The sequence below is a fragment of the Canis lupus genome, chromosome 10 (genome assembly GCF_011100685.1).
Source record: "Canis lupus familiaris isolate Mischka breed German Shepherd chromosome 10, alternate assembly UU_Cfam_GSD_1.0, whole genome shotgun sequence".
In the NCBI taxonomy this organism is placed as follows: Eukaryota; Metazoa; Chordata; class Mammalia; order Carnivora; family Canidae; genus Canis; species Canis lupus.
Window position 1 is genome coordinate 45,025,170 of NC_049231.1, and position 14,773 is coordinate 45,039,942.

The 14,773-nt window shown below is 38.2% G+C and overlaps 1 protein-coding gene across 6 annotated transcripts in view; it reads left to right on the forward strand.

Moving 5' to 3' along the window:
* Positions 1-14,773, forward strand: part of MGAT4A (alpha-1,3-mannosyl-glycoprotein 4-beta-N-acetylglucosaminyltransferase A) — a 126,227-nt gene that overhangs the window by 44,620 nt on the left and 66,834 nt on the right. For 4 of the 6 annotated variants that reach the window (XM_038551073.1, XM_038551071.1, XM_038551072.1 and 1 more), the window contains exons 3-4: positions 4,116-4,283; positions 6,483-6,623. In XM_038551073.1, coding sequence (XP_038407001.1) covers positions 4,116-4,283; positions 6,483-6,623 — 309 coding nt within the window. Of the gene's footprint in view, positions 1-4,115; positions 4,284-6,482; positions 6,624-13,257; positions 13,507-14,773 lie in introns of those variants that run through there. The other 2 variants (XM_038551074.1, XM_038551075.1) reach the window with 2 other exon arrangements.

Genomic DNA, 14,773 nt, shown 5'->3' on the forward strand with positions numbered 1-14,773 from the left:
TGCATTGAGTTGTCATGTCTCCTTTAGCCTCTTTAAAGATCTGCTGCACTTCCTAACAAGCCTTTGTCTTTGATGACCTTGGCATTTTTTATAGTATAAGCCTTTTGTTTTGTATCTTGTCTGATGTTTCCTTGAGATTAGATTCAGATTATGCCTTTTAGGCAGAAATGCCACATAAATGAGGTGTATCCTCTGTGCATTACATTGGGAAGCATGTCATATCTGTTTTCTAGTTGCTGATGTGAACTTTGGTCCCTTAAATAAGATATCTGCTAGTTTTATCCATGGTAAAATTAGCATATTTTCCCTTTGTTAATTACCAAGTACTTTGTAGGGAGATATGTACATATCCTGTTCTTCAGCACACTTCCACCTGCTAGTTTTAGCATCTGTTTTTTATTCTTGCCTGAATCCGTTATTGCTTTGATAGTTGCAAAATGGTGATTTTTCCAACATTCATCATTCTTTCTACATTTATTAGTTGGCATTCTGCTATAAGAAAGACATCTTCCTCATCTGTTACTATCAGTATTTGTTTTGTACTTTACATTGTCCCTAATTTGGTCAGGAGCCCTTCAAGTACCTTGCTGAGCCCTTTTGACAAGTCCTGTCTTTTTTTTTTTTTTTTTTTTTAAATAATGTTTTCTTACTTTACACCAGATTGTTTCAATTTGATCTTCAACTTATTTCTCCAGAGAGTTCTAATTCTCTTTTGGGTGGTTGATGTCAAGAAACTAACTGCATGAGTGCTAGAGAATTTTAACTTGCTCACATAAAGAGGGAGGAACCAAGAGGACCATTCATTCACACTAATTTTGAACACAGCCTGCCTGATGTAATCGGCCCTTGTTGATACTGTCTGGACCTGGCAACCATTACTGTTTTAATTTCAATAGCCTTCTTTTTTTTTTTTTTTTTTTGATACCCTTCTAATGTGTTCTGATCTCAGAGCAAGTTTCCCCTTTATTATTTATTGATTTTTTCTCTTTAAAAACATTCTCTCTCCTAGATGAATTTTAGAATCACATGTAAAAATTCATTCCAAAAAAGTTTCATTATTTTTTGAAAGGTATTGTATTAAATTTATTCTTTAACTTATGGTAGACTTTCTCTTTCTTTCTTTCTTTCTTTCTTCCTTCCTTCCTTCCTTCCTTCCTTCCTTCCTTCCTTCCTTCCTTCCTTCTCTTCTCTTCTCTTCTCTTCTCTTCTCTTGAAGAGAAAGAGAAGAGAGAGAAGAGAAGAGAAGGAGAGAGAAGGAAGAAGAAGAGAAGAGAGGAAGGAAGAGAAGCGAGAAGAGAAGCGAAGAAGAGAGACGAAGAGAAGCAGCAGAGGAGGGCAGGGAGGGGGGAGGGGAGGGGGGAGGGGGGGGAGGGGAGGGGAGGGAGGGGGAGGGGAGGGGAGGGGAGGGGAGGGGAGGGGAGGGGAGGGGAGGGGAGGGGAGGGAGGGAAGAAGAAAGAAAGAAAAAAGGAAAAGGGAAGGGGAAAAGGGAAGGAAAAAAGGAAACAGGGAAGGGAAGGGAAGGGAAAAAGGAAAAGGGGAAGGGAAAAAGGAAGAAGGGAAGGAAAAAAGGCAAACGGAAGGAAAAAAGAAAAGGGTACGGACCCAATGGCAAATGATCGGCAATTCCTGCCATTCCTTCCTGCCTTTCCTTCCTTACTTCCTTCCTTCCTCCTTCGACTCCCCCCCCTCCCTCCCTCCCTCCCTCCCTCCCTCTTTTCTTTCAAGATTGAGTCTTCTCACTTAGGATTAAGACACAACTTCATTTATTCTTCTATTATAAGGTATCGGTAAGGGGTCTGTAGTTTTCATCACATGAATCTTGGGTATCTCTTGTTATAATTGTTACAGTCTTTGTGAGAGTATAATTGTTTATAGTTTTGTGTTTGGGAATAGTATCTTTTTGACATTTAACAAGTTTGTGCATATGGACAAGTATCTAAATTGTGAATGTATAATAATGAATTTTATTGGACCACTACCCAGGTCAGTGATGAGAATCTTGCTGGCACCTCAAAGTTCCGTATAGTCCCTTCCTAATCACAGCCTGCTCTTCTTTACCTTCTAAAGCCAGCAAGTTAAGGGGAATACAGCTACTTACATGGCTGTCCTTGTTCATTATAGGGAAGAATGACAGTTGAGCAGGACAGACTTTTTTTTATCCCTGCCACAAAATTCTGAAGAGATGTTTACTGTGTGGGCTTTTGTATAAGGGACAAGGAACAACATAATTGCCTTTTTTAAGACTAGCTTTATGAAACATACAGATTTATTTTTTGTAAGTCTGTTTCTTAAATTGAGTCTATCCTTGAATAAAGCAGAGATAATATTAAGTAAAAAAGTAGTCTTTCTAAAGTGTGTTTTGTTTAGATGTCAAAATAGTAGCTTTGGATTATCTAGCTTGATACAGAAGTTGAAAACCATTGTTCGGGTTTCTCTTAATTTAATGAGGTTGTGGAAATTACTCCTACTGCTCCATAACCTCAGCTATCTTTCAGCATTGTTGATCGAGATTAATGAATGCTGTCTCTTCCACCGTGTCTTAGATTTTGATGTCAAGTTCTGTCCTTAGGCTTCTTCTCACTGTGCACTTTGTCTCTCTGAGCTGTCTCATACTGTTGTTTCAGTGTCTACATTTATCCTCATAAAATCCACTTTTATTTCCCAGATCAGGTTTTCCTGACCTGTGATTCTCTCAAATTAAAATGGATGACTTTTAACTGGGGTCATCCCAGTTTATTTTACATCTGCCTGTTAGAGTTTTTAGGAATCAGAAATTTGGCCAAAGTCTGGCCTAGGGAAATCTTTGCCTGAATAGGAAGTACATAGGAAACAGCCTATGGAAATAAATGATTATGCTATATATAAAAGAGGTAATATTCATTTTATTATTAGATACATTATCATCAATTTCAATACTTCATCTCTGTCTTCTTAATACAAATAAGGTCTTTATAGTTCTTTAAATCTTTTGAAAAATGATGTTAGTATTATGCTTGAAGTGTTAATTCTAAAATCTTTTGTTCTTTTTTTTCTCTATCTTTACATTCTGAAGTGCTAAGTAGAAAGTGCTTACAAACTGTAAGAAATTCTTAACTATAGGGAACAAATTAAGGGTTGCTGGAGGGGAGGTGGTGGGAGGATGGGGAATTAGGTGATGGGCATTAAGAAGGGCACTTGATGGAATGAGCACTAGGTGTTATATGCAACTGATGAATCACTAGATTCTACCCCTGAAACTAGTAATATGCTGTATGTTTAATAAATTGAATTAAAATCAAATTTAATGTATACAATGGAATATTCCTCAGCCATTAGAATACCCACCATTTGCTTCTATGTGGATGGACCTGGAGGGTATTATGCTGAGTGAAATAAGTCAATCGGAGAAGGACAAACATTATATGGTCTCATTCATTTGGGGAATATAAAAATTAGTGAAAAGGAATAAAGGGAAAGGCGTGAAAATATCAGTGAGGGTGACAAAACATGAGAGACACCTAACTCTGGGAAATGAACAAGGGGTAGTGGAAGGGGAGGTGGGCGGGGGGTGGAGGTAACTGGGTGATGGGCACTGAGGGGGGCACTCGGTGGGATCAGCACTGGGTGTTATGCTATATGTTGGCAATAATTGAACACCAATAAAAAAAAGAAAAAAATAAAACTCACGAAAACTCTAAAAAAATAAAATAAAATTTAAAGAAAATCTCAGGAAAAAATAAATTGCTTTCTAACATTAAAAATAGAGCATTATGTTAGTGGAAGCTTTGTTATATTTAACTGGTTGGGACTTTTTTTTTTTTTAAGATTTTATTTATTTATTTGACAGAGAAAGAGAACGCACAAGTAGGCAGAGTGGCAGGGAGAGGGAGAAGCAGAAGCAGGCACTGAGCAGAGAGCCTGATGAGGGGCTTGATCCCAGGACTCTGGCATCATGACTTGAGCCAAAGGCAGATGCTTAACTGACTGAGCCACCCAGGCACCCCAATTTTTAATCCTTTATCAATACATGAGTATCTTTTTCTGGAAAATGTGACTTTTAAATTTCTGATCTTACAGTTATATTTTATGTTTTTTTTTAAAGAAATATATTAAAAACTTTTGGTTTTGCTTCTAGAAAAACTGATTGCTTATCAACGAGAGTTTCTTGCCTTGAAAGAACGTCTTCGAATAGCTGAACATAGAATCTCGCAGCGCTCTTCTGAATTAAATGCCATTGTACAGCAGTTCAAGCGTGTAGGAGCAGAAACAAATGGAAGTAAGGATTCATTAAATAAATTTTCAGGTACAAATGATACTTTAGTTTTATTTCACATAACCCTTTGAAAATAGAATTTTCATAATTTATTTGGAAGTTGTGTAAAATAGCTTTTCAGCCAACATTTATTAACTGTTTTCAGAGAGAAACATCACACAAAACTTCCCTATAATGGTAAATGATAAAAAAAATTTTATTAATTGCTAAATGTGGTTGTAAGAGAGTAATGTTGATTTAGATTTCAGTTGTACGAATTTCCCTAATAGCAAAAAAAAACAGATCTTTTAAAAAACGTATTCCAAATGAGATTAAAATTTAATTTTGCATTTTTACATGTTTTATGTTGTGACCTGTGTGGACCGTAGATAGACTCTGGATAACCTTTGAGCTATTTGAGGCAATTCGTATTCTTATCTGTGACTTATAAGAAAAAAATATGGCTTTATTATAGTGGGTACTTTTGGAGGGTGTCTGATCTATTCCCTCTCTAAGAACTTCTGGTTAGAGTAAGATGAATGCCAATGATCCTTTCTCCGTTTCTGTGCTTTTCTTAGTCTGATGATTAAATTGACATATGTATGTAATCAGTTGCCTCGAAATTTATGTCATCTTTCAAGATTAGAACACTTTTTCAATTATCATCTTTTCCCATCTTTTATCATTCATTCCTCTTGTCTTTAGATTGATCAAGCAGGCCACTGCCTGACCTGATTTTTAAATTTTCATGCTCTATGCTTCCTCTCCTGTTATGGCACAGAAACATTTAAAATTATGGAATGGTAGAGAGAATAAAATATAAACTAGCTATAAGTCTGCTGCTAAGTGATTTCTGTTAACATTTTTTGTTTCCTTCTAGTCTTTTTTCCATGTATGTTTTTTCTTTGGAATTGGGATTGTATATCAGAACCTCAGTTTTACTTTTGAAATAGGCTATTAACATTTTACTGTGTCAATGGATGTTTTTCAGAAACACCATTTTCAATGGACATATGTCTGTTAATCATATACGATAATGTATTAAATATTTTTCTACTATTAGGCAAATAGGATTTTTCCGTGTGGTTTTTTGTCTCTCTAACTTGTAACTCTGTGATGAACATCTTTGTGTATAAATTGGTCACATTTCTGGCAGCCCTCAAGTTATTTTATTACATTATAACTTCCTTAAAAGCAAGGATCACCTTTTTTAAAAAAAAACAACAACAACAAGGATCTATGTTTTGATGATTCTTGATTTCTAAACACATGACACAGTGGCTGGGATAAAATAGATAATCACTAAGTATTTATTGAGTGCATAAAAGTGAAATTCCTAGGAGGGAAATTATTAATAAGACAAATGTTTTAGGGTTTTCAGTGCTCTTCTGAGTAGCTGAAACATAGGTCACATTATCACAATATTTAATATTATTATTTAATCTTATGCTAAGTTAATAGGTTGAAATTTCTGTATTGTAATTCATAATCGTTTCTTTACTTATGAGATTAAACATTAATTTCATTAAACATTAATATAAGTCCTGTGCTTTTCTTTTGTGAATTTTGGGTTCTTGTTATATTTTTAATGGAATTTTCATATAGTTTTGCACAGAAATCTTCTGTGAGACTTTAAGTCCTTACTGTTAACCTTCTGTATTTAAAAGGTCAAATTATATTATAGTTGGAACTTTGGAAACAGTATTGTCTACCAGATTGAGTTTTTATTTCATATTATATTAAAGGATTCATTAACTCCTCCAAGAAAAACTATTTGAAAGTTAGGGTCTGTACTGGACATTCTCAAATTGTACTGTTTAAATTATTATACTTGAATTTTTTCGGGGCCGGGAGCAACTTCCATGTGAAAATTCAGTAAAATAGAATAGCATAGGAAAGTGAAAGTTATTGGTGGTAAATGTCCCTATTACATTTTCATAATTGGGTAGCTTGTTTAGAATGTGTTCTGCAGGGCCTGTGTTCTGAACTGTCATAACAACAAATGATGAAAGCATCCACCTTCTCACGGTTCTTTGGCTTCATTCAGTGCTACCAACATCACGACTGTGAGACTCTGGTTGCAGAAATGTCTTTTTCACTTTAAATGGAGATCTTATTCACCAAAGTATGAAGTCAGGAAAGAAAATTCTTGAGTTCTAGTTCTCATAAATTTTAGCTGCTGTATTTGTAAAATCAGCAACTTCTGTAAGGAAGGTGATCCTGTACATTAATTATGCTTTTTTGTTTTAGATAATACCCTAAAGCTATTAAAGGAGTTAACAAGCAAAAAATCTCTTCAAGTGCCAAGTATTTATTATCATTTGCCTCATTTATTGCAAAACGAAAGAAGCCTTCAGCCTGCTCTCCAAATTGGTAATGGAAGAACGGGAGGTATGTTTGTTTTGTTTCTTACTGTGGTTGTGCTGCTGGCCTTAATTGGATCTTGGAGTACAACATTGACCATTAAAACCTGGCAGGTCAAAGAAGAAAAATTCCTTCTCTCTACATAGTAGTAACTTAGGACTCATTTACATTGAAAGGAGTTGGGTATTTTTCTCCATAGATCAGAGTATAGAATCGAAAAGGGTCATGAGAAATCTGCCCCATCTCCAGGCAGAAAAATGTTTAAACCTTTTTACTTGTTCTGTTTTCAGAATTTAAGACGTAGAGAGATGACTTTTTTTCTTGTGTCTTCTTTCAACATTAATAGCTCTCTGTCTTGTCAAGAGAGGTTTTCTTATGTTTGCCCCTGCTTTTTTCTCAGACAGCTGGAAGGCATATAATCACTTTTGTTTAACCTTTCATGAAATAATAGAAATACTTTGGTTTGTTTTTTTTCTAATACAGTGAAAAGATAGTTCATTGCATATTTTTTTCCTCTTGTTAGAACTGCTGAAGCTTGAATTTTCCTTGTGGGCCCTATTTACTGTTCTTTCATGATTTTTATTCCTCTACTTTGACTTTGTTAATCTTTTGGAGATTTTAAAATGTAGAGAGCAAAATATCATTTTGTTCCCCTAGTAACTCTTTAACAAATGACAAAACCATCACTTTAAACAGATACTGAAATTCATCTTTGTGATAATGTTTTTAAGAAGCTGATTTAATCTGCTTTTGATTCAGTAGGATTAAGTATTTTACCTTTTGTCTCCTATTATTTGATCTATTAGCATAAGCTTTTATATTTGTCTTTTTTTAGTTCTGCCATCTTTCTACTTTATGAATCATTTAAAATTGCCACACTGTCTTCCTAAGGAAGTGATAATTCTTAAAATATCATATTTGGAATAACTCATTTTTCCAGTTTCCTTATTAATTCAATAAATATTTATCCAGGAGGTGCTGGATGTACAAAAGACTAACAAGAAGTGTTGTGTACTTAAAAAAAAAAAAAGTTGTGTACTCTGTTATTTTTTCTAGATTGATCATTAATTATTTCCAAAGTTGATATTATATCTCTCCCTTTAATAATCACTATTTGGATCAGATGTCTCAGTCATTTAGTACATTTATTGGTTTAAACGATGTCTCACTAATAAGAATATCAAATGAAAAGAGAAGTATTTTTATTTTTATTTTTTTAATAAATTTATTTTTTATTGGTGTTCAATTTACCAACATACAGAATAACACCCAGTGCTCATCCCATCAAGTGCCCCCCTCAGTGCCCATCACCCATTCACCCCCACCCCCCGCCCTCCTCCCCTTCCACCACCCCTAGTTCGTTTCCCAAAGTTAGGAGTCTTTATGTTCTGTCTCCCTTTCTGATATTTCCCACACATTTCACTCTGAAGGGTTTTGATCAGAAATGGATGCTGTATTATGTCAAATGCTATCTCTGCATCTAATGAGAGGATCATATGGTTCTTGGTTTTTCTCTTCCTGATATGATGAATCACATTGATTGTTTTACGAGTGTTGAACCAGCCTTGTGTCCCGGGGATAAATCCTACTTGGTCATGGTGAATAATTTTCTTAATGTACTGTTGGATCCTATTGGCTAGTATCTTGTTGAGAATTTTTGCATCCATGTTCATCAGGGATATTGGTCTGTAATTCTCCTTTTTGGTGGGGTCTTTGTCTGGTTTTGGAATTAAGGTGATGCTGGCCTCATAGAATGAATTTGGAAGTACTCCATCTCTTTCTATCTTTCCAAACAGCTTTAGGAGAATAGGTATGGTTTCTTCTTTAAATGTTTGATAGAATTCCCCTGGGAAGCCATCTGGCCCTGGACTTTTGTGTCTTGGGAGGTTTTTGATGACTGCTTCAATTTCCTCCCTGGTTATAGGCCTGTTCAGGTTTTCTATTTCTTCCTGTTCCAGTTTTGGCTTTCCAGGAATGCGTCCATTTCTTCTAGATTGCCTAATTTATTGGCGTATAGCTGTTCATAATATGTTTTTTAAATCGTTTGTATTTCCTTGGTGTTGGTAGTGATCTCTCCTTTCTCATTCATGATTTTATTAATTTGAGTCTTTTCTTTCTTCTTTTTAATAAGGCTGGCTAATGGTTTATCTGTCTTATTAATTCTTTCAAAGAACCAACTCCTGGTTCTGTTGATCTGTTCCACAGTTCTTCTGGTCTCGATTTCGTTGAGTTCTGCTCAAATCTTTATTAACTCTCTTCTTCTGCTGGGTTGTAGGATCTATTTGCTGTTTTTTCTCTAGCTCCTTTATGTGTAAGGTTAGCTTTTGTATTTGAGTTCTTTCCAGTTTTTGAATGGATGCTTGTATTGCGATGTATTTCCCCCTTAGGACTGCTTTTGCTGCATCCCAAAGATTTTGAATGGTTGTATCTTCATTCCCATTAGTTTCCATGAATCTTTTTAATTCTTCCTTAATTTCCTGGTTGACCCTTTCATCTTTTAGCAGGATGGTCCTTAACCTCCACGTGTTTGAGGTCCTTCGAAACTTCTTGTTGTGATTTAGTTCTAATTTTAAGGCATTATGGTCTGAGAATATGCAGGGGATGATCCCAATCTTTTGGTATCGGTTCAGACCCGATTTGTGACCCAATATGTGGTCTATTCTGGAGAAAGTTCCATGTGCGCTTGAGAAGAATGTGTATTCAGTTGAGTTTGGATGTAAAGTTCTGTAGATATCTGTGAAATCCATCTGGTCCAGTGTATCATTTAGCTCTCATTTCTTTGGAGATGTTGTGCTTAGAAGACCTATCGAGTATAGAAAGAGCTAGATTGAAGTCACCAAGTATAAGTGTATTATTATCTAAGTATTTCTTCACTTTGGTTATTAATTGATTTATATATTTGGCAGCTCCCACATTCGAGGCATATATATTGAGGATTAAGTCTTCTTGTTGGATAGTTCCTTTAAGTATGATATAGTGTCTCCCTCTTCATCTCTCACTACAGTCTTCGGGGTAATTTTAGTTTATCTGATATAAGGATGGCTACCCCTGCTTTCTTTTGAGGACCATTCGAATGGTAAATGGTTCTCCAACCTTTTATTTTCAGGCTGTAGGTGTCCTTCTGTGTAAAATGAGTCTCTTGTAGACAGCAAATAGATGGGTCCTGCTTTTTTATCCAGTCTGAAACCCTGCGCCTTTTGATGGGTCATTAAGGCCGTTCACATTCAGAGTTACTATTGAAAGGTATGAGTTTAGTGTCATCATGATATCTATTCAGTCCTTGTTTTTGTGGATTTTTCCACTGAACTTCTTCTTAAAGGGGAATTTTAAGAGTCCCCCTTAAAATTTCTTGCAGAGCTGGTTTGGAGGTCACATATTCTTTCAGTTCCTGCCTGTCTTGGAAGCTCTTTATCTCTCCTTCCATTTTGAATGAGAGCCTTGCTGGATAAAGTATTCTTGGTTGCATGTTCTTCTCATTTAGGACCCTGAATATATCCTGCCAGCCCTTTCTGGCCTGCCAGGTCTCTGTGGAGAGGTCTGCTGTTACCCTAATACTCTTCCCCATAAAAGTCAGGGCTTTCTTGTCTCTTGCTGCTTTAAGGATCTTCTCTTTATCTTTGGAATTTGCAAGCTTCACTATTAAATGTCGAGGTGTTGAATGGTTTTTATTGATTTTAGGGGGGGGGAATCTCTCTATTTCCTGGATCTGAATGCCTGTTTCCCTTCCCAGATTAGGAAAGTTTTCAGCTAGGATTTGTTCAAATACATATTCTGGCCCTCTGTCCCTTTCAGCGCCCTCGGGAACACCAATTAAACGTAGGTTTTTCTTCCTCAGGCTGTCGTTTATTTCCCTTAATCTATCCTCATGGTCTTTTAATTGTTTGTCTCTTTTTTCCTCAGTTTCCCTCTTTGCCATCAACTTGTCTTCTATGCCACTCACCCGTTCTTCCACCTCGTTAACCCTTGTCGTTAGGACTTCTAGTTTGGATTGCATCTCATTCAATTGATTTTTAATTTCTGCCTGATTGGATCTAAATTCTGCAGTCATGAAGTCTCTCGAGTCCTTTATGCTTTTTTCTAGAGCCACCAGTAGCTGTATAATAGTGCTTCTGAATTGGCTTTCTGACATTGAATTGTAATCCAGATTTTGTAACTCTGTGGGAGAGAGGACTGTTTCTGATTCTTTCTTTTGAGGTGAGGTTTTCCTTCTAGTCATTTTGCTCAGTGCAGAGTGGCCAAAAACAAGTATTTGGAAAAGGAGAAAAAGAGAGGAGAGAAAGAAGGAAAGAAAAGAGAAAAAGAAAAAAGAAAAAAGGAAGAAAAAAAGAAAAAGAGAAAAAAAAGAAAGAAAAAAAGGGGTGGGGGAAGCAAACAAATCAAAAAGCAAAAAAAGAAAAAAAAAAAAAAACACGGGGGAGCATCTTCTGATTCTGTATACTTTAAGTCCCTTGACTTCCTCTGGAACTTGTCCGTCTAGCTGGTCTTCTGGGGGAGGGGCCTGTTGTGCTGATTTTCAGGTGTTAGCACTTGGGGGAGCTGCTCTGCCCCCCGCCTGGTGCAGGGCTCAGTGGGGGTTGTTTACCCCGTGAGGCCCCAGGAGGAACAGCAACAGGGGCAGTGGCCAGCTCTGGAGCCCTGGATTCAGCCCCGGCAGTAACTCTGGAGCTCTCCGTCTGCAGGGCCTGGAGGCTCCGGGGCGGGGCCGCTGATCTGCTCAGCTCGGGGCAGGAGCGTCCTTGCTGCCCTGGGCCCTCCCGGCCTCTGCCTGTCCCGGGGGAGGCTGGATCCTGGGCTGTGTCCCGGGGCCCTGTGCTCCGGGGCCTGCGCTGTTGGATTCACGCTCCCGGTGGTGCAGCCCCCTCCGCGGAGCCGCCGCCCGAGCCCCTCCGAGCTGCTCCGGTCCGGCCCTGCGCGCTGCAGCCCTTAGGGAGCTCGGCGCACTCTCCCGGGGCGCAGGTGTCTGTTAGTGTCCCAGGGAGCCTGAGAGCACCCACGGCCTCCTGGGTCTTGATCCAACTCCCTGCGGGTGCCTTTCCACCGGGAAGGTTGGTGCAGCTCCTGCTTCTCCGGTACTGGGCTCTCCTGTCCTGGGGACACTTGCCCCGGCCTCAGCCCGGCTCCTCGCGGGGCCCCTCCCCCTCAGATGCCTTTTCTTTCTTTATCCCCGCCCCCCCCCCGTCTTCCTACCTGATAGAAGCGCGAACTCTTCTCACTGTAGCCTTCCAGCTGTTCTCTCTTTAAATCTCAGGCTGAATTCGTAGATTTTCAGGAGGATTTTAAGGTTATCTCGGTAATTTGGTGGGGACAGGTGACTTGGGGACCCTACTCTTCTGCCATCTTGCCCCTCCTCCTCCGAGAAGTATTTTTAAAGTCATTTACAACTTGAGAACCTCTAATGGGTTCTCCCATAGTAGCTCATTGTTATTTTGTGAATGTGACATTCTCTCTTATCCTTTTGAAGTACTTACTCCATCCCATTTGTTTATGATTTTATCATAAATATAATGAAATCTTGGTCAACCATCTTTCTACTAGTTAACATTGTTATTAAGTTAGCACTATTTTTGAGGGGTAGAAAATGCAACAGCTTGGAAAAAACCCTCAGGTGTTTACATTAAAATCTTCCTTCCTAAATCGTCAAGCAATGGTTTTTAACATTTTTAGAGTTAGAACCCTTTGCTATCCTAGGAAAACGATAAACCTTCTACTTAGAAAAATGCACATAGAAAAAGTAATTCTAGAAATAGAAATTACATAGAAAAAGTATAGAATTTCTGGGATTTTTTGGAACTCTAAAACCTTTTCAGGCACTTTATATTAACTACTTTTTTTTTTTTTTTTTTTTTTTCAGATTTTACTTATGTATTTGACAGAGCACAAGTAGGGAGGGCAGAAGGAGGCACTGACTCCCCACTGAACATGGAGCTGGTGCAGGGCTTGATTGATCCCAAGACACTGGGATCATGACCTGAGCCTAAGGGAATGCTTAACCAGCTGAGCACCCAGGCGCCCCTTCTGTTTTTTTAGGTCAAAGAAAAACTGTTTTTTGCTAAAATTTCTGTGCTTCAGTGGTCAGGCTGGTTAAATAGAGAACAGCACTCAGATCCACTAAGTCTTACTAAGACTAAAGAGGGAGAATGTGTTCTAGACAGCTATTGATTATCTAAAGAGGGGTTTGAATTCCTTTGTGAAGAACAAAGAACTGCCAGCCCACCCTACACACACCACATCTAGTTCCTTCCATGAAATCTGCAGGCTGCAATAAATAGATACAGCAACTACAGATAGGTAAAAGGGCATATTGTACAACTAGGGGTACAAAATATTTGAGGAAACCCACATTGTGAATGACTTAATACTCAAGGAAATTGAATTTGTAGGGCAAGCAGAATATCATTTAGAAATTACACATAATATATTTTAAAGGGATGGTAGGCCAATTCATAGAGGATTGACTGGAAATCTCTGTGTTCTAATTTCATTGATTGTATTTAAAATTACCATATAGATGGACTGATAAACAGAGTAGACACAGCTGAAGATCAGATTAGCAATCTGAACAATTGAGCTGTGTAGTTCTAGAATCCTTCATAAAGGGCACAAAGAATTGGGGTAGGCAAAAGTTCTAATACCCATCTAATAGAACTTTCAGAAGGAAAGAACAAAGGGAGTAAAGAGAGGAAATAAGCAAATATATAATAGAGAAAAATTTCTTTGAGTTGAAGAAACTCAGCTCTTTAGACTCAGGGCCCATTTAGTGCTGAGCGGAATGGGTGAAGAAAGGTCCTCCACAGGTTACCTACCAAAATGGCATTACTGATTGGTAGAGGACAGCAGGTGGTTCTTTGTGCTGAAGTAAAATGAATGAATGAGTCCATCCATCCACTCACCCACATCTGCTGTGTGCCAGGTACTTTGGTACACAAAATTAGATGTTCTTCCTAGTGTTGTGGAGCTTTAGTCTGGTAAAGGAGAATGCAGGGGTCAAATGATCAATTATGTAAGTAATTGTACAGTTACAGCCTTAATTGGTGATACAAAGGATGCCTTGAAGAATGTATAAAAGAGGCATTTGCTTCAATTAAGGCTTTTAGGGAAGTCTTAAAAATTCATTTGACCTGAGATCTGTGAACTATGTAGCTCACTGGTAAAAGTGGGTGTATTAGTTGCTTCACTGTGCTGTAAAAATTACCACAAACCCAGTGACCTAAAATGGCCTAAGTTTATTATCTTCTAGTTTTGGTAGCCAGTAGTCCTAAAATCAATGTATTGACTAGGGTGTGTTCCTTATGAAGCTTTAGGGGATAGTCTACTTCTTTCCTTTTCCATCTTCTAGAAATTGGCTACATTCATTAGGGCCCCTTCCTTCATCTGCACATCTCTCTGTGACACATCTCCTCCTCTCACAGACTATCCTACCTTCCTCTCATAAGGACCCTTGTGAGTTCATTAGGTTAACCTGGGTAGTCCAGGATGACCTTCCAATCTCAAGATCTTTAATCATATCCATAAAATCCCTTTTGCCATGTTAGGTAATGTATTCACAAATTCCAGGAGTTAGGACATGGACATGGTAGGGATATTATTACGGTTACCACATGGGAGAAAAAAGTATTCCAGAAAATGAGAAGAGCATCACAAAAACCCTGTGATGGGAGCATGGAATATTCTAGAAAATGAAAGAAGTTCACCGTAGATGAAGTGTGGAGTGAAGGGAAGCATGGAATAAGATGAGACGAGAGATGTACTGGAGCCAGACAATGCAGGAACTTGCAGACCATTTATTGGATTTGGGCTTTTTTTTTTTTTTCCAAAGATTTTATTTCTTCATGAGAGAGAGAGAGAAAGAGAGAGGCAGAGACACAGGCAGAGGGAGAAGCAGGCTCCATGCAGGGAGCCTGATATGGGACTCGATCCCAGGACTCCAGGATCATGCCCTGGGCTGAAGGCGGTGCTAAACCGCTGAGCCACCCAGGCTGCCCCAGGATTTGGGCTTTTATCCTAAGAGCAGAAAGAAGCCACTGAAGAGTTTTAAGCAGGACTTACTTAGGATGATTTTATAAGATATAAATTTTACAAAGACTGCAACTGCTGCAATGGGAAGAATGATTGAGTTTATGGACAGCAGAGTAGATTTGAAAGGCCCCAGTAAAAGACTATTGTAGTGATCCCCTTGA